This window comes from Trichoderma aggressivum (genome assembly GCF_033847375.1).
Source record: "Trichoderma aggressivum f. europaeum strain CBS 100526 chromosome Unknown scaffold_001, whole genome shotgun sequence".
NCBI lineage: Eukaryota > Fungi > Ascomycota > Sordariomycetes > Hypocreales > Hypocreaceae > Trichoderma > Trichoderma aggressivum.
The window spans coordinates 411,170-435,207 of record NW_026946367.1 but is presented as its reverse complement, the minus strand read 5'-3'; the positions used below and the strand labels follow the sequence as shown (position 1 = coordinate 435,207).

The 24,038-nt window shown below is 48.0% G+C and overlaps 11 protein-coding genes across 11 annotated transcripts in view; 6 read left to right on the top strand and 5 right to left on the bottom strand.

Moving 5' to 3' along the window:
- Triagg1_59 (uncharacterized protein) overlaps positions 1–1,264 on the bottom strand; it is a gene marked incomplete at both ends in the record, with an annotated part of 5,243 nt that extends 3,979 nt beyond the window's left edge. The window contains 2 exons of the mRNA XM_062895588.1: positions 423–753; positions 870–1,264. Coding sequence (XP_062760409.1) covers positions 423–753; positions 870–1,264 — 726 coding nt within the window. The remainder of the gene's footprint in view (positions 1–422; positions 754–869) is intronic.
- Positions 1,265–3,082: 1,818 nt separating this feature from the next.
- On the top strand, positions 3,083–4,321 carry Triagg1_58 (uncharacterized protein; the record flags this gene model as incomplete). Its single annotated transcript, XM_062895577.1, has 1 exon — positions 3,083–4,321. One exon carries the CDS (start codon positions 3,083–3,085, stop codon positions 4,319–4,321), a length of 1,239 nt encoding a protein of 412 aa, XP_062760408.1.
- Positions 4,322–6,283: 1,962 nt separating this feature from the next.
- On the top strand, positions 6,284–8,086 carry Triagg1_56 (uncharacterized protein; the record flags this gene model as incomplete). The annotated part of the gene is made up of 2 exons (XM_062895565.1): positions 6,284–7,101; positions 7,186–8,086. The coding sequence occupies 2 exons, from the start codon at positions 6,284–6,286 to the stop codon at positions 8,084–8,086; spliced, it is 1,719 nt and encodes a 572-aa protein (XP_062760406.1).
- Positions 8,087–8,284: 198 nt separating this feature from the next.
- On the bottom strand, positions 8,285–8,962 carry Triagg1_55 (uncharacterized protein; the record flags this gene model as incomplete). Its single annotated transcript, XM_062895554.1, has 1 exon — positions 8,285–8,962. One exon carries the CDS (start codon positions 8,960–8,962, stop codon positions 8,285–8,287), a length of 678 nt encoding a protein of 225 aa, XP_062760405.1.
- A 2,088-nt stretch (positions 8,963–11,050) lies between these two features.
- On the top strand, positions 11,051–11,523 carry Triagg1_54 (uncharacterized protein; the record flags this gene model as incomplete). The annotated part of the gene is made up of 3 exons (XM_062895543.1): positions 11,051–11,117; positions 11,180–11,388; positions 11,479–11,523. 3 exons carry the CDS (start codon positions 11,051–11,053, stop codon positions 11,521–11,523), a joined length of 321 nt encoding a protein of 106 aa, XP_062760404.1.
- A 185-nt stretch (positions 11,524–11,708) lies between these two features.
- Triagg1_53 (uncharacterized protein) lies at positions 11,709–12,483 on the bottom strand (the record flags this gene model as incomplete). The annotated part of the gene is made up of 2 exons (XM_062895532.1): positions 11,709–12,363; positions 12,419–12,483. The coding sequence occupies 2 exons, from the start codon at positions 12,481–12,483 to the stop codon at positions 11,709–11,711; spliced, it is 720 nt and encodes a 239-aa protein (XP_062760403.1).
- Positions 12,484–13,388: 905 nt separating this feature from the next.
- Positions 13,389–14,006, top strand: Triagg1_52 (uncharacterized protein; the record flags this gene model as incomplete). Its single annotated transcript, XM_062895521.1, has 1 exon — positions 13,389–14,006. The coding sequence occupies one exon, from the start codon at positions 13,389–13,391 to the stop codon at positions 14,004–14,006; it is 618 nt and encodes a 205-aa protein (XP_062760402.1).
- Positions 14,007–14,435: 429 nt separating this feature from the next.
- On the bottom strand, positions 14,436–17,473 carry Triagg1_51 (uncharacterized protein; the record flags this gene model as incomplete). The annotated part of the gene is made up of 10 exons (XM_062895510.1): positions 14,436–14,887; positions 14,946–15,053; positions 15,118–15,160; positions 15,212–15,290; positions 15,341–15,376; positions 15,441–15,621; positions 15,691–15,892; positions 15,987–16,343; positions 16,400–17,262; positions 17,329–17,473. The coding sequence occupies 10 exons, from the start codon at positions 17,471–17,473 to the stop codon at positions 14,436–14,438; spliced, it is 2,466 nt and encodes an 821-aa protein (XP_062760401.1).
- A 349-nt stretch (positions 17,474–17,822) lies between these two features.
- Triagg1_50 (uncharacterized protein) lies at positions 17,823–18,665 on the top strand (the record flags this gene model as incomplete). Its single annotated transcript, XM_062895499.1, has 1 exon — positions 17,823–18,665. One exon carries the CDS (start codon positions 17,823–17,825, stop codon positions 18,663–18,665), a length of 843 nt encoding a protein of 280 aa, XP_062760400.1.
- Positions 18,666–18,751: 86 nt separating this feature from the next.
- On the bottom strand, positions 18,752–21,115 carry Triagg1_49 (uncharacterized protein; the record flags this gene model as incomplete). The annotated part of the gene is made up of 3 exons (XM_062895488.1): positions 18,752–19,778; positions 19,835–20,858; positions 20,929–21,115. The coding sequence occupies 3 exons, from the start codon at positions 21,113–21,115 to the stop codon at positions 18,752–18,754; spliced, it is 2,238 nt and encodes a 745-aa protein (XP_062760399.1).
- Positions 21,116–22,324: 1,209 nt separating this feature from the next.
- On the top strand, positions 22,325–23,929 carry Triagg1_48 (uncharacterized protein; the record flags this gene model as incomplete). Its single annotated transcript, XM_062895477.1, has 5 exons — positions 22,325–22,611; positions 22,677–22,878; positions 22,930–23,151; positions 23,210–23,661; positions 23,758–23,929. 5 exons carry the CDS (start codon positions 22,325–22,327, stop codon positions 23,927–23,929), a joined length of 1,335 nt encoding a protein of 444 aa, XP_062760398.1.
- Between the last annotated feature and the right edge of the window lie 109 nt (positions 23,930–24,038).

The following is a 24,038-nucleotide window of genomic DNA, read 5'->3' as shown; positions in this document are numbered from 1 at the left end:
GGCCACAGCCGACCAAGTCAAACCTCGAAGATTCAGGCCACAAAGTATGACCGATCAAGGTTCAAGACCAAACTCAAACGTACATACATGCGCAAAAAGGCCCGAACAACAAGGTTCAAGCACAACGCAAGATTCAAGCCCGCAACTTATAGTTCAATGACTCAACCAGACCAGATAGGCTGTTGCATCGTTCCGTCAGGTTATAAAAGGCAGCGATAATCCTTGCAAATGGATTGCGTACGCAACGCAAAAGACCACCCGACGAGACAACGCACCACAAAAGCAACGAACCCTTGCAACAACTACTACAAGACAAGTCAACGGCCAACCGAAGTCTACCACAAACAGCCACAATGGCTAAAGGCGATAAGAAACCGACGGCAACTACTGCTAAGATAATAGCTGCTGCTGCGAAAACTCACAGCGATTGTAGTTATAAAGAAATTTGTTCCACTGCGATCTCCTCCGCCCCTCTTGAAGAAAAAGCTAGCACCTAGTATGCTCTTTTTTGCAAATAATTGCGCAATTGTTCGAGAAATGGTAGATTTCCCAGTCCCTGCCATGCCGTTGAGCCAGAAGATTGACTGGCTGTCTGGGTTGGTGCCCCATTCCTCGATTTGCGCGATGATGTGGTTTCGCGTGCCTTCAAGACAGAAGGATTGCTCTCCATCTGGACTCGAGTCGAAAGCGGCTGCGTTTGCAATTCGTAGCTTGGAAATAACAGTCTCTTGATGAACATCTAGAAGCAGGGACCTGGAATTGTTAGCATTGAGAGCTCAAAAAACCTCAACAGCCCAATTGGCCATACCAGCCATACCAGCCATACTAGCCATAGAAGCTATTAGCAGATAAGGGGCTGGATATCTTACGTTTGTTCAATGTTGATGTTCAACAAAATATTGGCCTTCTGCCTCTCAATTGTTGCAAAAATCTCGTGAATCTCCCGCTTTTTGAAAGGCCACACTGCTCTGGCATGCTTGGCTCCCAAATCCAGCTTTGCCACCGTCTCTGCTAGTAGCCTGCGAAGGTCAAAAACTGCTTGGCGGAGACTCGGAGTTTCTAGTTTGGAAGATCCTTTCGGGCTTTGAAGAAGGCTTTCAAGCTCTTTGATGACGGCTGTGAGTCGATCAACCTCCTTTAGCAGTCTTCGCACATCGCCAGGAGCCCTTTTCACGTCCACACAATAGATGGAACACATGACACCGATCTTAACGAGGAGGTCGATGACCTGAGATATATTGGCTAGAAGCCCTAGGACGTCCATTGCATCCCCATGCGCCCTGGACCCGATGGCACAGACGTAGCCGTCTCTTATTGAAGCGAATAAAGTTGGCAAAAGCTATCGTATCAGTAAATACGACACATCAAATACCAATAGTAGAAGCAGAAGAGTGAATGGGTACAAAGAAGATGAAGAGTAGTAGAGAGAAAAAGGCTAGCAGAAACCAAGTGATGATGTAGGTATGCCGAACACAAAATAGCGTTGGTAGAAGAAAGTAGAAGAAAGTAGTGGTAGTAGCAGTAGTAAAAACAGTAGCAGTGATAGAAAAACTGAACTGTTCTTAGTAGCAGAAATATCGAATAGTTTGCAGAATTGAGGAAATGAGTGAATTTGAACTATAGGCAGAAGTGCTCATATTCTTAAAATCAGGCGGGGATTCTTAAAGCCTGCCGACAACAGACAGGGATGCAGAGATCAATTCATTATCGTATTCACTTGCAACTATCCGAAGCAAACACAGCCAACTTTCAGTTGCAGCTGCAGCCACCCTTGACTTTTGTCAGTGTTTGTGCCGTGCGGACTGGAGCTTTTGCCCATGACAGGGATTCTAGAATCACCTATCAAAGGAGGGAGCTGCTGTTAAGCGCCGAACTCGAAGCGCCGAGACGAAAATAAAGCACGGCAGCGGATATAAAAAGCAGATGAAACTGTCGAAGATGACAAAAAAAGTAGGTTAAATAACAGAGTCGAAATACAGGTGATTATGCGTCCATTTGACTGGAACTGTGTCGTTGAATGATTGTACGCACCCTTATTATGCAGGCACAGCATATTGTATAAATCTTTACAAATGCGACGGTTTTAAGCAATCCTTTCAACGACTTATTAAGTGCTTACTATCGAATGATGTACGACTGTATAGTAGTCTTCTCAATGACATTGTTTTTGCAAACGATTTGGCGACAGATTGAACTTCAGCCGTACACTACTCCATCTATCGGGGAGAAACTGCACGATTAGCTGCTTCATGCCTTGAAATTGATGAGACCGGGACTTTTAGTGATTATGTCTGTGTTTATTGACTCCAAGTCCCTTGTATTACTTATCAGGTTGTTAATTTGACTGTTAAAGGTGGTGCTGGATACATGGACGAGAAGCTTTCTCGCTAACGGGCGTGCAGGCGCAACCCTGGGATCACAACAATAGAACAAAAAGGCGAGAAAGTGCCAGGCAACAACAATATTAATCAAAAAGATGTATTCTCCCTTACGCTCTTTTCTATGTCAACAATAGAAGCTATTGTCACTTATGCGTGAAGCTATTCTCTTATGGCACTTCAATAACTCGCCCCCTAAAGCACAACAACATTTCATCACCAGCTCTCCCGATATTGTTGATCTGGATTTTGGATACTGCATTCCCAATCCTTTGTTTCGCCTGAATTGGTCATTACCAAGAATATTAGACAGCCTGGGAGTGCACTGTGAGCGAGTGTGCAGCCACCAGCCTCGAGTGTCAACCAGGGGGGATTGGTAGCAGGCCTGCACAGAGACTGGCAGCCCAAACTCCTGACAGCTGGCTGCCACTCGTCGTCCATCACGCGTTCATTATAAAGAAGAATTTCTGCCACCTGGGTAAACACAGAAACAAAGTTTCCTCAAACACCTCGCGTTTGTTAGATCGCGTCAAGATCAACACACGCTTCCTGCTTCTGAAGCTCAACCGCACTTCAAACACAAACGTCGTGAGTGGTATCATGAGTTGATACACATCTTCGTCTCTGGATCAAGATGCTAACCAAGTCGAATAGCTTTCAAACCGTGCTCCTTCGCAGCCTAGTGGCCGCCATCATCAGCCAAGATGACTATTCTTCGAGAGCATAATCGAAGCCGCAGCTTGGAGACGCTTCGTAGTGATCTCCTCCATGACCTCACCAACACTACCGAAGGACTTCACTTTGCTTCTACCACTCTTCTCCGAGGCAAGGCTGATGAGAAAGAAGCCCTGGCCGTACTTTGCCCGGACAAAACTTACAAGGCAACTGACATTGCCATTGTACATTTAAGCAAGCTCCTTGTCCAGTGCAACAAATGGCTCCCTGTCCTTGATGTACAGGGACCTATGACGTACTGGGCTGTGGTTGCTGCCACGACCTCCGAGATGCAGAAGATTAAGCTCTCGGACGCACTGGCCAAGGAGCTGGTGTTTGCTCTTCTGCGTGCCAGACAGCGCTGGATCCTTCGTCAGGATAATCCCCGATCTGCTACGACTACTGTTAAGTCGCACTTTATCGCTGGCCTCCAGCGACTTCTTCAACGTTTTGAAGAAAAGGACAAGGACCCCGCGGCGCTCAACTGGCATAAACACGACGAGTGGAAGCTGTGTGAGAAGGAGATTCGTGAGGCCAAGGCGCGTCTCATGGGCCCCGGAAGACAGATGGCCAGTGGCCGTATTGGACTTTCCTATCACGCCCCTCACCCCCTGTTGCCCATCGGCCAGTTGTCGAGCGCTCCTATGCTGGAGAGAAACCCCCTCGGCATGCTTGACAGCTGCGTGGAGAAGATCACTCCGGCCGAAGCTGTGCAGGCACTTCTATCCCTCCATGCCCTAGAGGCTGCCCACGCCGAGAACTTGAAGGCTCCCGCAGAATTGCTGGGCATGCCTGACGATGAGCCGCAGGGCTCTTTTTTCCCGTCTCGTCGCGGTCTCCGTAAAAAGCCCCCATTCATCGGCACTGGCCATATCATTCCAACCAAGTTGAAGGACAAGTTTCTGCCGAACCGCACAAAGGGCCCCGACGATGACCAGTTCCTTTATTCACGCCCAGTCAGACCCAAAGGCAGCAGCATAGTCCCTATCCCGCCGGTCACCTTCAAGCGCTTCCCGAGCGAAGAGCCCGAGGATAAGGCCCCGACCAAGAAGCAAGTCTTTGACAAGGGAAAGGCCAGATCCGTCTCGACTCCAGTCGTCAGCCAGTCGTCGCCCGCCAGACAGTCGTCGCCTGCCAGCCAGCCCTCGCTCACTCCAGGCAAGTCGACCAAGGCCGCTCGCTCGACCTCTCTACAGGTCCCTAAGACGCCCAAGACGCCCAAGAACTAAAGGATACGTGCTTTGACATGCACCGATCACTGTTGCAAGTATCTTACGAATTGGCTTGAATCAGAGTAGTGGATATTTGCTTTTGAACGCTGGATGGATGGAACATTATGTCACAGGGCTGGATGGGTGGGCTGACATTATTCATGAGTTGATAGGGAACGGGCTTATAGGTTGAAGGTTTAAGGGAACATGTGTATGAGTAGCAATCTATAGCCCAGAGGATTCCAAAAATCAACTCCAAGTATTGACTCGAGAGGTATTGAAATTGTTGTTTGATGTGAGGATGTGAGGATGTGGTTTTTAGTGCAGAAGTGATGGATTACCTTGAAAGCTGTCTTTTTATCGGCCGGACGCGTTATAAATTTCACAGCATTTTCAAGCCTACCCAGAGCCTTGTCTTGGTGGATAGACAAGAAGGCTGTGGAAGAAGGGAAGGATATTGGCGTTGCCATAGCAGCAGGACTATACAAACTCCAACACAACAAACCCTCTGGTTTATAATGCGACTCTGTATTGATTTCTCCAAGGGAAAATAGCGAATTCTCATTGAGTGATTATTATACATGTCTTGGAAATACCTCTCTTGGCGTTTAAAAGGACAGCACTTTTCAAGTAACACAATCTTGGCGAAATGGCAGTGCTGGCGCTTGGCAGGAGTAGCATTGAGTAGCTTAGATACAGCGGGTCACGACGCGACAGGACTTTAACTTGGGACGGACGCGGAAGTGGTTAGTTGGAGTTGTCCAGTATTAAAATCAAACAATAAAAGACATGACAGCAACCCTTTCAATGATTGTACAGCCTTGTTGTATTATCCATTTCGTATTTCTCTTTCATCGGGCGGTATCAATTAATAGCGTCGAGCACATGCCAACTCGACGCTGTCCATGAGGTTCCAGATTGTCCCGCCCGGATATCGCCGTTGCACCCCAATGTTTTAGGTCACAGCTCCGCCAAGAGAAACGCCCTAGCGCCCTGCGGATAGACGCTGACTTGGCATTCTTTAGTGGCACATTGCCCTCTAACAGCGCAGCCCAAGTGCTTGTCCATCAGTCCAACTGCTGTGATGTGCTAAGCTGTGCTGTGTTGCTGTGCTATGGATGCCCAGCTGGCATCTGATGGATTAATATCATGGACGGGAGCATGTGGAAATGACATCAGCTATGGAGAGACTCTTATCGGAGAGTAGATTCTTTCCGATGGCCACGGCGGGACGAAACAAACAAAGAGACATCGACAGGGATCATGGTAGGTACTCGACACAGGCAAACACAAGCAAACACAAAGAAAAAGAAACTTGTTGCGGATTTTGTTACAACATATCTCGGATAATCGGCAAGGCGCCGTGACGTAAGTGGGCGATTTCCCTGACGATGATCTTGGCAAGGGAAAAAGAAGAGACTAAACAGACTCACAGACGCGGTTCTAGATCTGTGGCCTGCAGCGGTTCGCATATTTGACACGCAGGTGACAGAGGCGATGCGCAAGGCGTTTTTTTGCCCATTTCAGTCCATGCGTCTTGTCCCGGGCTGTACCTTTTTGGATTCCTATTTTTGACCCTTGCACATCCCGCTTCTGGTGATATTTTTGTTAGTGGTACTGCCAATAACACTGCCAATATTGTCAAAAACTGCCTGGGAATGCTGATGTGCGCTGACCTCTGGCTCACCTCAGTCGGCTTAGCTCGTGCTATTTATTCATCTCCTGGTTCCATTCGTTGGAGGCCTTTCCCCCCCTACGACTGATCGGCTTTAGCCTTACCAGCTACCGGTTGCGGTTTACAAAGTACAAAATCACCGGCGACCCCTCACAACGTCATTTTCGCCATTTTTCGTGAGGCTGAGCGCGGATACTCGAGTCTTGGCAGCCTTGCTCATCACGATACGCCCGTTTGGAGCTTCATTTTTGCTTTCCATACTCGGTGTTTGATCGTCTGTTTTATTATTCATTCATTTGCCCATCATGCCGGGAAACATCACCACTCATCACGACGACTCCACGCCCGAGTCGAGCGACAGCGGGCATCATCAACATGAACATGATCATGAGGAACACGAAGAACACGAAGAACAAGAGCATGAACATGAACACAAGGGCCCTCCCGGTGGCTTTGACCGGACTCCACTTCCCGATGCCCCTCAAGGATACACCGTTCGCTTCGTTTTTCATGCCGCGACCAACATCCCGATTGCGGATTTTCACACGGGATCTTCAGACCCTTTCTTGGTAGCAACTCTCAAGGGAACGCAGCCGAAGCGTCACAAGGAGGATCCCGACTTAAAGTACAGGACACGAACTCTGCACACAACCACGGAGCCGAAATGGGAAGAGGAATGGGTTGTGTCCAATGTGCCCCCTACCGGCTTCACCCTCAAGTGCAGAATGTACGATGAGGATGTTGCCGACAAGGACGACAGACTCGGCAATGTCACTGTCAACGTCGACTCCATCTCTGAAGACTGGCCAGGGATCCCCCCTCCAGGCCAGGAGTTCGAGGCCAAGAAGCGTGTCATGAGTAAACGAGCCTTTATCCTCAAAGGAATCGCTAGTGCCATCATTCACGGCAGCCACATCGCTCCTAGGCTGCGAATCAGCATGGAAGTCTTGGGCAAGTCAGAGCCTCCGTATGCGCAAATGTGCACGTTGGCCCCGACCAGATGGATCAAGCACAACAGTCCAATGATTGGTCGTCTGATCGGCGCAAAGGTGAATGCCAACGAAAGTGACGATGAAAAGGAGCATCACTCGAACGATGACACTCCCAAGTCTACGAAATATGAGTGAGTCGATTCCATTCTGCGAGATATCCGCACGCTTATGCCCAACTCGTTGAACTAATCGTTGACTGACATTTTGATGTCCAGCTTCCAAGCCAACGAACTACAACTCCAGGGACCTGTTCCACCAGTCCTCTACCATCGCTACGTGGAATTCAGACCAGTTATCGGCTCGCTCTTTTCATCCACTGGCATTCGTGGGACCATATTGAACAAGGCCCTGCACAAACAGCACCACAGGATTTACAATTATAGCGGCTCCACCGAATATGGCACCTTTGAGGCATGCTCTAAGCAAGCATCTCTTCAGTTCCTAAGGATGGCTCATTTTGACGAGGGTGGCCGTGTCTTTACATACGTACTCACGCTAGATGGCCTGCTTCGCTTCACCGAGACGGGCAAGGAATTCGGCATCGACTTCCTGAGCAAGCATACCATGCACGCAGATGCCGAGAAATACATTGCTTGCTCAGGAGAATTCTTCATTCGACGGCTGCAACACCCAGATTCCAATGACAGTCCCGAGCCTCAGGAAGAGACACACCCATCCAAGCCCATCCCTGGAGGCCCGCCGTACCAGCCACCACCACCAAACCCCGCATTCTACCAGCTCTTCATTGATAACGAATCTGGAACATATCGCCCTGACAAGTCCATTCTGCCAGATCTCAAGAAGTTCCTGGAGAAGAACTTCCCCGGCTTGGGCATCGTTGCCATGAACGTTGAAGATGAGCGCCTGCAGAAGCTCAAGGACGAGCAACGCTCCATCAAGAAGAGCGAGGGCAAGATCATGCAGGTGGTCATGAACAGCAGCACCGACAGCTTCAGCTCCGTGGAGAGCGAGCTGAACGAGCGCAACGAGAGCTGGGAGTCGGGCAGGAAGAGCAAGCTGGAGACGGCGCACTCAGCATTGAGGAACCCCGATAGCGAACATCTTAAGGCGGCTGTGGAAGTGATGCTGCCATATCATGAGAAAAAGGAGGAGTGATCAAAAAAAAAGAGGAGGATAGGGGAAGATAAGAAGAAGCGTCCGAGAATCTCTATGACTGTATGGATATGATATGATACCACCCTTTCCTTCAATTTGTCGTTATTACCCGTCGTCGTCGTCGTCGCTGATAATGTAATGTTCGAATCCAACATTTCTTAATTGTACCCTTCGTTCCCTTGTATTCCCGTGAATATTTCACATCCTGGGCCTGACTGAAACCCACGTGCTCGAGCATCGCGCCAGCTCAACCCCATTTCCATCTCTGACCTCGCACTTGATCCTCGTCTTCCTGCCCTCCACGCCGTCCACCCACGCGTTCACCAACACCGTCTGATTGATCGGACCCGGCTTCAAGAACTTGATATCAAGCCCAGCCGTCACGCTAGCCGTCCCAAAGACCTGGCCAGTCTTGCCCAGAGCCATATTAATCTCGTGCAGCACCCCCATCGCCTCATCCACCATGGTCATCATCATGCCCCCGTGCAAAACGCCTTCATATCCAGAAAGCCCCTGACCCAGCGCGAAAAGAGAGCTCACGTGCATGATTGGGCGCTCGTGATCCTGCAAATGCGCTTCGTCCTCGGTGTGGAAGAAGCAGAGCATCTGCTGCAGGCCTCGCGGGCCGGCAAGGGTAGAGCCGACGAGTTGGTCGTGGGCTGGGCTCTGGGGGTTGAAGCATTGCGGGATAAAGGGGATTGTGTTTGGCGTCTGAATGAGGCATGCGCACCAGGGGATGGAGAGGAAGTGGGAGACGGAGGCGGCATAGAGGCTGGGGGGCGTGTTGGGGGGGATGAGGCCGAGGGGAGGGCTGAGGACGCGATTGAGGGGCGTCAGGGAGAGGGGAGAGACTGTTGTTTCGTTTGGTTGAGGCATTTTTGGAGGAGATTGATTTAACGACAAGAGATGTCGCGATATAACATTGAGTATGTAGATGTAGGTGTAGATGCAGACCGTGATATCAAATGCTGGTGTTTTGAATTGAACCAAACGGGAGATGCAAATGCCCAATTCGGATTGCCGAGGTCGTCCACTTTTACCCGAGATTGGGGGATGGAAGCTGTACAGTACAAGTAGACGCAAAGTAGCACTGAGCAAACGCGCCAAACAAACGGATGATTGCAACGTGCGAGTAAACAAAACGTAAAACACCAACAATCGCCACTCATTCTTGGAGAACCAGCGTCCAAGCTCGAGGCATGTCATCTAGATAGGATGCAGAAGGAAGAAAAAAAGAGACAGTTGCTCAGGGCAGCAAAAGATGGGGCTTCACCGGGATTCGAACCCGGGGCCTCCTGCAAAGGCGATTCTAGAGAACCGGGGACTCCAGGTTTTTGTTTTTCCCGAAGCAGGAATCATACCACTAGACCATGAAGCCTGTGTTTGGTGTGGTTGGCGATGAGGCGATTCCGAGGAGGATCATGAAGGATTGCGTGGGGCGGAGGTTGAAATTGGATTGAAACATACAGGAGACTTGAATTGCGGCGACTGGATGGCAATTACTGTAATGAATTGGCTGTCATGATGTGAATCAAGTCTATTATTCGGCTCGTGTTATTGTTTAGGGTACGTAGAGATATATACATGGACCTGACATATGCAGCTTTCCTTTGCGTGCAATTCACATGCATCAATCGAGCTGTCCCAAGATGACTAGAAGCTTCTGTGCTTCTGAAGCAAGAGCATCTCCAACAACACCGTAATGTATCCCAAAGACAGTCTCGTTATTAACATGTCCCAGCCAAGCTAATATTTTATCGTATATAAACCTCTGTCTCAAGTCTCATCCGCGGCTTCACACCACCACCATCAGTCGCCAGTATTTATTCTCAGCGACTTGAAACACCAAGCTCAGCATTGTATACTACTCGTACAGCATTCTATGCATTTGTCGTTGACTCTGTATATACAGAGGTGACTTCAATCAATACCTCCCCGCACCCGTAATGGTCGTGTTAATGAGACTCCCGGACCCGTTAGCTTGTGGATAGATGCTTGAGGTATTCTGAAATGAATAAATTTCTCTGCTAGTAGATAAAAACCACCATGTACTTGTAATTTGTGACAATGTACTCATGTATGTATTAACTACTACCTACTAAGGTATCTATATCTATAGTATGTGTTAGGTTGCTCATCTCGGCTCTGCCCTGCTTGTGATTTTTATTGGTAGGTCGGCACATATGTTGTTCCAAGACCGGCATCGCATACGTTGTTTCACAGCAATATTTCCATCGTGTTAGGTATCCATGGATATGCTGAGGAGGCTACACCGATGCGTGACTGATTTAAATAGAACAGCCATCAAAACTTATCCAGCTTGCGACACACGATAAACAATATCCTAAAGCCCATCTATGGACTCTAGAGATCCCCGACAAAAACCCCCCCGGCTCACTACACTGCCATCATCCAATTTCAAGCGGGCAGGGTCAGGCACCCCATTGACTTCTAAGCCGCATAAAACACGGGGCATAGCTGAGGTATCGAATCGAAACACAATCTCAAAAGACTCGACACAGAGCAATGAGCTGTGGGCCCTTGGATTGCGAAACCGAGCCACAATATCGAAAGACTTGACACAAAGCGATGGGCCGTTTAAGTCCTGCATGCGGAATCGAGGTGCGGCTTCAAAAGATAAAATAGGGAGCGACAAGGCACGCATAACTGCCCTTGGCCCGGGTGGCTCCCTCGATCCTCCTCAGATGGGTGCCATACCGCCCAACGCCAGTCCTGGCCTGTAAGCCGTCCATCAGACAAGTCCAGCGGAACAGCAGCAGAAGTTGCAACAACAGCAACTGAAACAGCAACAGCAGTGGGCTCAACAATATGCTCAGCAGCTGCAGAATATGCAAGGTGCTCAGATACGACAGATGACACCTCAAATGCAGGCTCAAATACGGCAAATGGCCCGGATGGGTCAGATGAATGGACAGCTAGGAAACATGATGCGGGACCAGATAAATGGGCAACGTTAATGTTAATGCCAACGACATGCAAGCCAGGGTAGTCATGCAAATACAGCAGCAGCGTAAGTGAGAGCGCGAAGGAACCTGGAGAGATCTCTTGGAACTAATATAGGCCTGGTCCTAGTCAATATGAGTAACCCGAGCTCCCAAATGGCTGCTATTCGACACCTTCAACAACAACAGCAGCAAGACATGCTTGCCCAACAATTTCAGAACATGAGTGCTACTAGTGACAATAGAGCTCCCATGGATATGCAACTCAGCCCTGCGCAGCTCCATCAGCTCCGGCAACTGAGGCAACAAGATGCCGCCGCCGAGTCTAATCCCGACGTCGTAAGTTGCTTTGAAACATAGTAGTACTAGCAGTGTCAAGACACTTACTCGCCATCTATCATCATAGGTCTATGATACTCGGACGATCAGGGCTCAACAGAGACCCTTCTACTTGCATCCCAGCAACAGCAGTAGCAACAGGCAGCGATGAGGCCTGCATAACCATCGTCAGTGGCTTTGATTTCGGGCTTGCAGAAAGACGGGAAGCTCAAAAATCATCGCATGAAGCGCTCGTCGCAAAGCAGTCTAGTTATTGCCATGTACTAGCTAATATAGTTCTCCTCGCATGTGATATCCGTCTCAAACTCCTGTCCACGACTTTATACCACCACCACTATAGCCATCACCAGCGCCGCCATCAGCCAGCCGGCATTTATTCTTGCCGTGCTCGCGGCTCCAAACTCTGTCCACCTGCGGCAATCATCATCACCTTCATGCTCATCACCTTCATGCTCATCATAGTTTACTGTTCTCCAAACGGCAAAACTCCCAATGGGATATGTCGCAGTCTTGCAGGAACCGTGCTTGTCGGTTTGGCAGTTGATCCAGTAGAACGGCACATCGTCGCTCTTCTCATCACCGAGGCGCACATCCTGGCAATCCGGTAGCGTATATTGCTCATAGAACCACTGACTCGTCCTGCCTTCTTGCGGTATGAGCTCGTTTACCATCCTGACCCAAGTGTGCGTGTAATTTGCGTTTTCGTCGTAAAGATCTTGGTTGATGAGATCCCAATCAACGCCCCAAGGTGTCGAACCCCCACCACCTTGTTGTTTGGATTGTTGGAAACCGGAACTGCTGTTCTTGGAGAAGATATCGCTCATGTTGAAGCAGGTGTTTGCCTCCGGGATAGTAAGGGTGGTGAGAGCTATGGCTCTGCTGATATCGTTGGCCTTGCAGGAGTCGCCCTGGCTGTCTGGGAAAAAGGCGATGGCAAGTCTGCCATATAATTCATGGGGAGGGCTATAGAACGCTCTATTAGTACAAAATTTCTCGTTAAAATTTGGAAGAATTGTTGTTGATGTCTTACCGCCATAAATCTACATCAGCCCATACACGGGAGAAGGCTGCGAATAAAAGGATGGCAGCTTTCATATTTGCCACAGTAGTCAAATTCTTTGCCAAACACTTTTTACTCAAAACGAAAAAGAGAAGAGGAGTGGAAAATGAAGTTTGAAGAGAGAAAAAGGGAATGTGCGTGCGACGCAAACTCATCCTTTTGTTTCAACATGGTCAATGCGGTTGAGAACAAGATGGAACCACGTCATCAAGTCGACGAAAACTATGCAGTCAGTGGCAAGGACCAACTTTGAGAAGTGGTTGGTATGCAGAGTGAAGCACTGAATGCCATTCTCTCCACTGCAAAGGGGAGACTCGGTGCTGGTTAGTGCAACGCTCAGGGTGTTGATGGGTTGACACAATTGAGGACATCAAGGGACAACAAGAGCACAGACTTTGTAACAACTGTTACTGGTGGAACTTTTCAATATCAATGCCACCTTTCATCAACTTAAACAAAATCTCCGTCTTTCCACAAGCTTTCTTCCAGCGTCGTGTTCAACTCCACCACCATCGGCTCAAGTCAAAGTACTCTCAGTTTGCGAGAAAGGGAACAGTCAATGAGATCTTTAAATAAAGTCACATGGGCACGTGTAATGCATTTTTGTGATTCATACCATTATCTAGCCGAAGAGCGGTCATTCATGTTCTGTGACATGTCAAGACAGGTCATGCAAGTGAAGAGTGCATAATGGGCATGTGCGGATCTGTGAGTTTCTGAGCGTCAATTTGCTCAGATTCCTATTGGTAGGTCGGCACATCAGTGGTTCCAAGATCACTTGCCAAGGCACACCTCTTACATTGGGGCGCAGCAGGGCATATTTTCCTATGCAAGCTGACATCTATCGTGACCTATACATGTAGCAGTCATCTCCCACAGAGAAGTTATCAGTGTCGTATAATTGCGATGCCTGGCCAGCTACTTATCTTGTAGCAACACCATGGATTCTGCATATCAGCAACACTTCAGTGTGCGTAAGATCACTTCTGCGACACCTTTTTCTTCTTCGCCGAGTCCCGCCATCAGCTCCAGCTCGATACAGACAGGTCCGCGTATTCCATGGAACTCTCAATCTCATGGAGCGCGAGGCATAGCTGGGGTGCAAAATAAAAACACCATCTCAAAAGACAGGATACAAGGCGAGGAGCAGCGAATGGTCGATCTTCTAGCGCAACATGGGAACAGAGTCATGAGAACTCAGTATATAGCGCTGAGAGCCGATGCCATTGAAACCGACTCAAACAGCGATGCGGCAGACGCAGACACAGCCTTGCGCACGGCTATCAATGCGGGGAAAAATCAAATAAACGACCTTATCAAAGATTTCAATTCCAACTGGCTGCCTCTTTGTCGGAGATATATCGAGTCACCTCCAAGGGATGCTAAAAAGCGTAACGATGAGCACAAGAGGTTGTTTGAATCCGTCATGGAGAAAATCCTCTTGAAGTCGGATGGCGTGGAGACTAGGGGCGATGCTACGCTTCGACTTAGGCGAAGAGAACTTGTCCGAGAAGTCGATTTTGTGCTTGGGCAGCTTGATAGGGCCCTAAGATCATGATACGGCATACTGCAAACTACGACCCCTTTCTTGTTTCTTCTTCTTGCTTATGAGAATTTCTCTTCTTTTGGATGAGTGTTGATTTAGGAAGAAGCTCGTATCCCGAACGACACAAAACTAGAATCTGGAGCGTCTGGTGAAGGAGGACACATTGCGCTATTTAGACTGTCATGACTGTACTCACAATGTAAGATATTAATTGCGTCTATATATCTCTACCTACTTGTCGATCGCTGCTAATCGTCGGTGCCAGCAATCACGAAATGCCTCAGAGTAAGAGGCTTCGCGTTTTTTACCATTTTTAATGTCTAGCTTCAAGTTACCAAATGCTTAACATGATATGACTGCATGCTCGTTTTAATTATAACATAACCAATACCACACACGATTAGACAATATGTGATGTTTGCGTCACATCACAATGTGTACCTATCTCTCCTTCTTATCCCTCTGTATCTCGTCTGCTGAATATCCCTTGTTCAACTCAAGCAAGTACTCGTCAAACTTGTTCGCCTCCTCAATCACAGCTTGAATATGTTCGTAACCCAGCTTTTTGCGCTGATACATGGCGAGTTGGCGTGCCGTCGATATAGTATTTCGAATCTGACGGCCATTCATGCTTTCATCGGCCAATTCTCCCACTTTATCTTTTATCTCGTCAATGTTTACCCCATAGCCCAGCATTGTGCTATCCTTTTTGTCCTCCCGCCTCTCAGCATCGAGGCGCTCATTTTCGAGTTGTTCCAACCGCTTCAAAAAGTTTATCCAGATCTGTAGCCGTTGGCTTCTATCCAGGCTCTTATAGCGCAAACTAAGTTGGATGCGTGATTTGAAAGCCTCATCAAAAATACCAACGCGGTTGCTCGTCAAGATAAGAATTCCTAGGATGAGAAAAGTTAGCCGCCACATTTGCTTGCAGTTCATAAGGTCTATTGTCACCATCGTAATATTCTAGAACCCGAAGAAAGACGGAAACCAGGGCGTTCCGTTCAAGATTGTAAAGTTCTCGTTGTTGTAGAAAGACGTCCGCTTCATCTAACAAGACAACTGCAAGAAAGCAAGAAATCATGGTTAGAATCAAGATGAAGTGAAAAGTACTTTGCCAGCTTACCGTAACCCCAAGTCTTTCCGAGGTGTAAAACAATCTCCAGATACTATACATAGTTAGCTCTCATCCAACAATGTGTTCTAGACAGCCTCCATACATTTTCGACATCCTGAGCACTTGTGCCAATATCTCCACACGTCACTCTATACAAAGGCTTCTTTGCTATTTCCGCCACGCTTGAATCGTCAGCATCGGATTTATGTAGATCATTTCAACTCTCAAATACCTTTCCGCAGTCAAGGTTTTGCCAGTTCCAGGGCCACTAGTGAACGGACATTAGCTTCTACAGGCTGCATGTGCTTCTTCAGAATGTTTGGTGATCTTACCCGTGGAGTAGAATAAACAGCCCATTACCTTTCCCACGGATGAGGTCTGTATTCTGGGAAGCATGAAGTTGGTTCGTAACTACGGCTTGGATCATGCTTTTGGTTCCCTGGTCGATGACAAGGAACTCAAATGCTTCAGTATTCCACACCACATCTTCTATGTAGTGCACGTTGAGATTGACTGCCATATTATCAGTACTTGCCATGTAAAAGGGTGTAGTCAGACTCGATGAGCCAGAGTGATACGTACTCCATTCTTTTGTCTGCATGTTAAATCCAGCTATCGAAGTAGGAAGGCACAAGAAAAAACTGTCTCCCAACATGGGGTTGTCCTCAGAAAGGAATTTGATCGGTAGTTCCTCCCGATCGTATGAGTGTTGTTCGGCTTCATTGTCCTGATTGCGATGCATTTGTTTATAAGTAGCGATATCTATCATAAACCGAGAATCCATCTATAAAAGAGCATTTGTCAATAAACGAAAAAAAGAAAATTTCGCATGCACAGATAAAAACGAATAGATAGATGTTTAAGCTTATGCGACTTACCGAACTTTGGATCCCATGATCTGTTTTCCCGATGTACGACACGTAGTGGCTTTTGCGGCACTTCCAAAACATGTTACCGCGCTTTCTTAGGGCGCTCACAACCTCTTTGCTGGCATACTCAATTGGATACACCAACATATCGGTAATAGGAAAGTTTCCGGTTTCGGATGGAAGATCTTCGATAGAGAGGTTACTGAAAGACTTGTAAAAGTTCCCGTCGAATTCCCAAGAGTACACCGGCGCTGTTGGTGTGGAACTTTGTTCAGATGGTCTTTGGAGCCAATCTTGAAGAACATATGCTTTGATATGTGCGGTATCCAAGTCTTTTCGTCGCATCAAAACTATTTGGTTAGGAACCTGAAAGGTGAGTGTCTGATGAGGTAGGCTTATGGTGCATGTTTGAAGCTACTCACAAAGAGATAGTCTATGTATTTAGCAGAAATCTTCTTTTCGGCTAGTAATCGATCGACAATTGTCCATTCTTCTGCCATCCGGGTAAAGAGATATTGGAAGAACACATCAAGATATATCTGTGCATCTGGTGACTGTTTTCCTGTCGCTTCTTCGACCTCTTTGCGGCGATGGAACAAAAACATGTAAGGGTACTCTATACTCTGGTCGTCTTTCTCCCTCAGGAGCCGGTGATGGTTCCTTTGGTCTGTAATATCGGCACTCGGGTCGTTTTTCTCCTTTAAGAACGGGTGAGATATCCCATCGAATGCTTTGCTAGCAAGACTCTCCAACGCTAGCTTCAAATCGACTGATATAAGTTGAATTTCCTCCCCAGCTAGAAAATTCGAAGCATCAATCTCCAGCCCCAGCTCAATCTTGCTCTTAACGATTGTAGGCGGAAGGTCGCCACAACACTCGTAATCCTTATAAATAACGAATGCAATCTCTTTGTTTCTCTCAAGAAAAAGGTCAAAGTTATTGATGGCTTTGCTTCCTCTAAGATGGACACGTGGACCATCCTCAACAGCCCACGGCTGTTCAAGGAATAATTGATTGTTGTTTCTCTCGCCAGCAGCGTGGCAATGAACTGAGTAAATGATCTGGGATCGAGGAGGTCCGAGCTTCTCTGTTACTTGGGACCTCAAAACTTCGAGCTCTTTGAGATTTTGCGATGCAACCTCTATTGCTTCAAAGAGATCTTCGTCCGGAATTTGTGAAGACAGATCTAGAAGGCGGCACATCTCCGCTCGCCAATCGATTGTAAGCACAGGACGATATGTTGGAAGCTCCCGTTTCGAACGCGACGATAGTGTGTCATTAAAGTCTAGTGTTCACGTATTAATAATGCCGTATGAGACGGAAAAGACAGATACATGTATGTGTGACTTACCACTTGAGCTATTTGAATCACTCTCATCTCCGCTCACTGACGCAGCTTTGTCATCTTTAGAAGCTTGGCGTCTTGACGAGTTAAATCTCGATCTCCTCTCTCTGGCAACCGGGTGCCGCTGTCGCCGAGCATTTGAAGAAGGCATGGCATGTGAGTCCAGGATGACTGCTTGGGTATCTTGCGAAGTTGAAATGATTGATGGTATCACATTCAGATGCCTCCGCAGCTTGAGTACATGCAGCTTGTGCGGAGTGTTTACATACAGATAGCGTCAACAGACAGAAGGAGGTTATAATACACCCACTAGACACGTATTCATTTGGGGGACTCTCGGGATCCTTGTGCTACATGTGAGTTGATTGGACTCCCGGCGTTTCACAGGTGCGGAGTAAGGATTCTAGGCCACCATGTCATAAAAACAGCGTGAATATGAGGAAGTATTCAGGCATACCACAGCGTTTATACCCTTATTTATTGTTGAGTTCTTTGCTGAAATGGGACCGCGACCGAAGCATTATTTCCTTGCGCCGATTGGGAACCCTCTGAACGGACAGATCAAATTAGGCAATATTATCGCGCTCCCAAGACTTGCCGATGACCCCATCAATGAGAATAATGTTTCGTTAACCTCCATCCCAATGGAGATTATTGAGCATAATGAATATGATTACACGTTCAATGTGAATGCGAAAAGCGGCGGACAAATCGGTATCTGGGCATCATTCTTGCAGACCATAGGCCTAAGAGCAGAAGCAACCCTAGAAGACAGCCGTCAGCATAGCGAACAATGGGCCTTTGAAAAGTTACAGACAATCTCCTTTGCACCAAAGCTGGCGTACATTGCCAAATGCCTAGAAGACGATGGCGTGCGACGCTTCTTGCGGATAAACAAGCCGTCTTTCGGGGCCTCACATTTATACATGATTACCGGCATCAAAGTCGCGTACGGTGCTTCGTCCGTCATTCAGTACGCAAAGAAGAAAGGCATAGCCCTGCGCTTGGGGTCAGGTATCACAGGGAACCATGTTGGGCCTGAGTTTTCCAGGAATGACGAAATTGGAGTTTCTCAGTGGCAGGGCGGAGCCGATCCGTTTGTTTTTGCTTTCCGTTTGCGAAGAATTAAATTGTCTTTGTCGAGAGAGATCAGTCACGAACAGTACAATAAAGGAGCCATGCTTGGTATCAAGGAAGACGAAGATGATGAGTCAAGTGCACAAATTCCTATTTTGCTGAGGATATTGAGAGCGATGAGGATGTGTATGGGTCTGAATTCCAGCTGGAGAGCAGGGATGCGCGGGATGGGCCTTCGCCTGGAGATGGCCTTTGCCAATGTGTGATATCGGAGGACTAAATCCAACAGGCGAGGTTTGAAGACCAAAAATTAATTCAAAGCTTCATCTATCATATTGCCTCAAATCTCCCCTTACAAAGGAAAGACTTCCGACCCTACAGCGAGTCCAAACTCATTTCTTAGTTGGTCCACAAGGCAGTAAGCAGTGAACTCTCTAGGCTGTCCAGGCTTGCCGAGGAGTGTCCATGGTAAGAGAAACTTGAACCTGTCAGGCCCTTTCTCGGCGCTCATTCGCTCGAGTATGGCAATCATGGCTGACATTTCCTTCAAACTATTTTGCACCGATTTGCTTGCTTGAAGAGGAGGCTGCCTTGCAAATTCCAGTACCAAAGCGACTATACCTGCAGCTATGGCACAAGCAAATGATGATCCATTGTAGAGATCTGCTGAATGAGGACTTGTGAGTTTTGTACCAGGTGCACTAAACCTTCGGCCTCTGCCATATGAGGACACTGATGATGCTGTTGCTCTCGTGTACTCGCCGAATCCGTCAGCGGCATCTATCGCAATGACTTCTGGCGCCCGAGAAGGATATAAAATGTCATTCGGGGGACCAAGTAGACCATCATTGGACGTAGAAGCAAACATGTGAACTCCTTGGCGGCGTGCGAATCGGATCGCGTTTCTAACACCATCATGATCATCAAAAGCCCATCCAAAGGACATGTTAACAATATCAACACCCCATCCACCTTTCTCTGGATCCTCAACAGCCTTCTTAATCGCTCTTTCTACAGCCTCTTTGTCAGGAAAGAGCTCTCGGTTGCCATCTTTGCTGGATGTGGCTACACGACAGATGTATAGAATGGCGCTGAGGCTAACTTTGAGCAACTGAACAGCGACCGCTGTGCCATGGCCTGAAGGATCTTTCATGGCTTCCAAATCCGTCTCGTTTTCAACAAAGCTGGCAAACTTCTTGATACGGTGTATATATGGTTTCAGAGACTTCTTGTCGTGTTCTTCAGTGTAGGCGAATCCGGTGTCTAGCACGGCAATTTTAACAGGCTTGAATGAGCTGTCTTTTGCGCTACTAGAAGAATATAGAGCAGGATGGGTTTTCGAATTCAAGTTCTTGAACCATGATGTGGGTGAACTCTCGCTACTAATTGTTAGTTAAGAAAAGTAGAAGAAAGAGAACAATACGCGATTTCGTACGTCACCCCAGAATCCGCAGCTTGGAAACGTCCAAGGTCACTTTCACTTCTATGACTACCTGCAATTAAATGTTGGCGCACTTCCTTTCGTATGCCGTTAACTAGATCCGATGGCGTGGAAATCCGGGCAAATGTCTGTTTTGTGGTCTCCGTATTGTTCGTTGACGCCGGTAGCGATGCGAGAGTTTGTGGTTTGTTTGACTGTGGTAACAGAAAGCCTGCTTTCTGAGACTTGGATAAATCGTGTACATGCGGCGGAGATTGAGGCGCCCTATCAACTGACATAACGCGAGTTGTGGCTCCAAGATGTCCATCAATACTCCGGCCAGTCAGCATCATAACTCTCAGGTCTGTCTTCTGGCTCCGAAGTTTGTGGATCAGATTGGAAAATTGAGCGGGCCAGGAAAATGCATCTCTAGAATGCTGGCGAAGAATCGAAATATCCAGAACTATATATACTTGCTCTTGGTGAGATAGTGACTCTTCGATACTTGCAAACCAATCTTCATGAGAAGCGGTTTGGAAGTGGGATGTTGTCTTGGCTAGAAAGGATAGTGCGTCATTATCTAGAAATAATGTTATGTTATTCTCGCCTGACCTTGGTATTATCTGTATGCATTGGCTAGCAATTTGGCGCAGGACATCATCACCTCTGGAGATTGAGAATTCGTAAAAGGCTGCTGGCAATGGGTTGAGAAGGAAAACAGTCAGACACCGTTCCTGAATGTATTCTACCAATTCCACGCTGAATTTCTCCAGTCGCTCTGCAGATTGCGAAGTGCCCTGAACTACAAGGACAGAGGGTTCCGGGCCAGAAATCCATTGTGCTAATTCGCGTCTTTCCCAAATATCGGCAGTATAGGTGTGTTTGCCTGAACGATGGGCTTGAAGCGCTTTGCTGCGGTCCTTGGCGTAATTTTGATCGACAACAGTAGCATCTCTGCAAAATGCTGGTACCTGCCACAGCAGAGAAAGGTTGTCGAGATGTAGAGGCGCTTTGCTTCCGGCTTTAGACTGGAGCGATTCTGCGTACTCATCATCACCGGTCAACTTCAACTTGAGGGTATGTCGCAATGAGAGTGCGCATGTGCATACCACTGGTTAGATTCGAAAGTAGAGCTAGAAGAGCACTATGATACCGTTGACCGGTATTTTGCTGTTTAAGATCGATGATGCCTAGATTCTTCTTCTCTTCGACGCCACGATTCTTATTCGTATCAGATTCCAAGATGCGTATCTGTCTTTTAATCTCGTCGACAAGACACTGATGCGGGGGATCCATAGTATGTTGCTAGCTGGCTGAGTTGATTGCCGCTGCTATTCGTTTATTTGTCGCCCACCAGGCGCCCTGGTGTTGAGTACAGTATCGAGGAGGGGGATTCGAATGGTAAGGTATGGTATATTTTCATGGTTCATTGCGAATCATCAGCTCGGTTAGAAATTTGGAGACATTCGGAATCTGACGGATGGATTCTTATTGGTGGTCAAGGATACCTGTAAATTCAGTCTGCACAACTGCTGCTACCAAAACAGCCCGCCAGTGCCAGTGGGGGACAGTAATTACCGCCTGTCTGCTGCTATAAGTTTGTCTGCGATGGGCGGCGATGTAATGGCATGGATTTGTCCATCGTATGCCCGCCTCTGAAAGATGTACCTAGCCGAGCGGCAGTCGGAGAAACAAACACACGCAGTGTAGAGGTGAATGTAAATCAACGGAAAGCTTCAAATCGTCTACCTAGATGTGGTGACAGTTGCCATAATTTAAAAAAAAAATACAGACTGTCATTGACAAACCCATCCGGTGTGGTAGGAGTAACAACAGCAATGGAAGCCCTCCTGAATTGATTTTATTGGGAAACAAAAAGTTGGAAGGGAGTGGAGAAAAAAGATAGGTAAGGCAGAGGGATGAAAGAACAAGAAAGCAGTCGATATCAAGATGCTACAATGAAAAGAGGGGGCAAAATATATCTGAAATGATTATCTGCTATTCAAGACATCATATTGGCATAAACCCATCGTGATGGGATGCAGAGCAATATGTTACAAGACGAAGTTGGACATGACGAGATGAGCATTTTTACTCTGACGGCAACTGAAAGACGAAAACTGGAATTCGCTCTTCCAGTGTCTCAAAATATTCAAATCAGGGTTAGGGAGAGTAGGGCAAGCCCGAAGCGAGTTACGAGTGACCTCCAGGGCTGTAGCTCACCTCGAGCTCAGACTTGGCAGCTGCCCACCAGAACGCCTTCCCCTCCCCCTTTCCCTTTCTCCAGGAGACACTGCAGGTCCTCTATGACTCAAAGGCTGAGGTACTCTTTCTCTTTGAAACATCAGGCCATTTCTTTCCCCGAACACCTCAGTTCGTCACAGCCTCAACTTTCTTCCATCACCACTGTTTCTCTTTCATCCGTCCAACGTTAGAACCTAGAATCAGAACCACGCATCCTCACTACTGCTATGAACTAGAATAGCTGATACCATCCATTCTACGATGCATTCCCCGGCCAACGATACCAGCGGATCGGAGCTGAGCCCTCGAGAGATCGAGGTCCTCATCACCATCGAGCGCACTGGTGCAGGCCTCTCCATGGTAGCCATCACGCTCACTATCCTGTCTTTCTTCCTGATTAAGAAGCTCCGTACCACTCCGAACATGTTCATCGTCCTGGCTTCCATTGCCAATGCTGGTGCGAGCATCGCTTCCATGATTGGCTACGATGGCCTCGACAAGGGCGAAGGCTCTGCTCTCTGCCAGGGACAAGGTTTTATCTTTGAATGGTGAGAACTCGAACTTTCGGTTACCCATACTCCTATAGAGCGACAAATACTGATATGGTGTTTAGGTTCATGCAGTCTGATCCCTGGTGGTCATTTGCCATGGCGTTCAATGTGTTTCTCGTCTTCTTCTTCAACGCTAATCCCGCCACCTTTCGGAAGCGCATCTGGATTTACTGCATCATCTGCTTCGGTGGCCCTCTGGTGCCTGCCGTTGTCTTGGTCTCTATCCACGACGATGCCAAGGGTCCCGTCTTTGGGAATGCGGCAGTGAGACGTTCTGCTCTACCCTTTGGGATTTAGTCACTGACACTTGGCCAGCTTTGGTGCTGGGTTGATTCAAACTGGAGTCTAGTACGCCTCTACGCCTATTACATCCCCATATGGATCTGCATCTTTGGATCAATCGTCATCTACGTCGCCGTGGGATATCACGTATTCCGCACCCGGAACCGCCTTCGCAACTTTGCAGTCCGCATCCCAATCACAGCTGAGAGAAGTGAATCGGGTGGAGCCAGCGAAGCTGGAGATTCAACTGAAGAGGTACGAAATGGAAGCGTGTCCTGATGGTCACTTTGTGTCATACTGACTAGTTTTCCAGAGCCTCACCCGGAGACAAGATTACTATGGCACTGCAACCACTGAAGTCCAGATCACATCAAACACGCCCGACAATGATGACCTCTCTCTTCCCATGATCCCTCCTGCCATCTACTCTCACGGTCCCGCCATTGTGTCCTGTGGCCGGTCGTGGGCAGTACCTCAAGCAGCAAGTTACTATGGTCGAAGCACTGAGAGACTCCCCGAGCCGAGCGCAGCTCTTCCTTCTACGCGGCCACACCTAGCGCAGTCAGTGTTCTCGTACCTGTTGAAGATGAAGTCGAGTGCTTCCATGAAACTGAAGCGACTTGATCCGGTTAAAATGGCCTACTTACGCACCAGCTTCATCTTCGGTTTTGCCATTTTGATTACCTGGATCCCAAGCTCTGTCAACCGGCTCTACAGCCTCACGTATCATGGTCGCGTTGACTTCCAGCTCAGCATTGCCAGCGGGTGTGTGTTGCCGTTGCAGGGGGTTTAGAATGCCCTCATCTACTTCACCACGAGCTAGGGCACCGTCCGTGAAGAGTTGAAGGCTTTCAAAGACAGCATTTGGCCAATCCCTCGCCGAGGCTACCGCAATACCGTTCGTATGGATGGCAGATTGGATGTCGTGACATACGGCAATCGGAACACGCTCGAGTTGCCTTCCATGGCCCGACTCAAGGCCTCGCGTGTTTACGATGATGACGAGCTGGAGCTTTCAGAGCGCTTCCGTTGAAGCTTCTCCAGCTAATCGAGACCCGGGCAAGAGTATCGTTGCGAGATTATCTTTCCAGTCAGTAAAGAAGGACCGGGGCATATCTTTTTCTTTCTTTCCACATTTCATC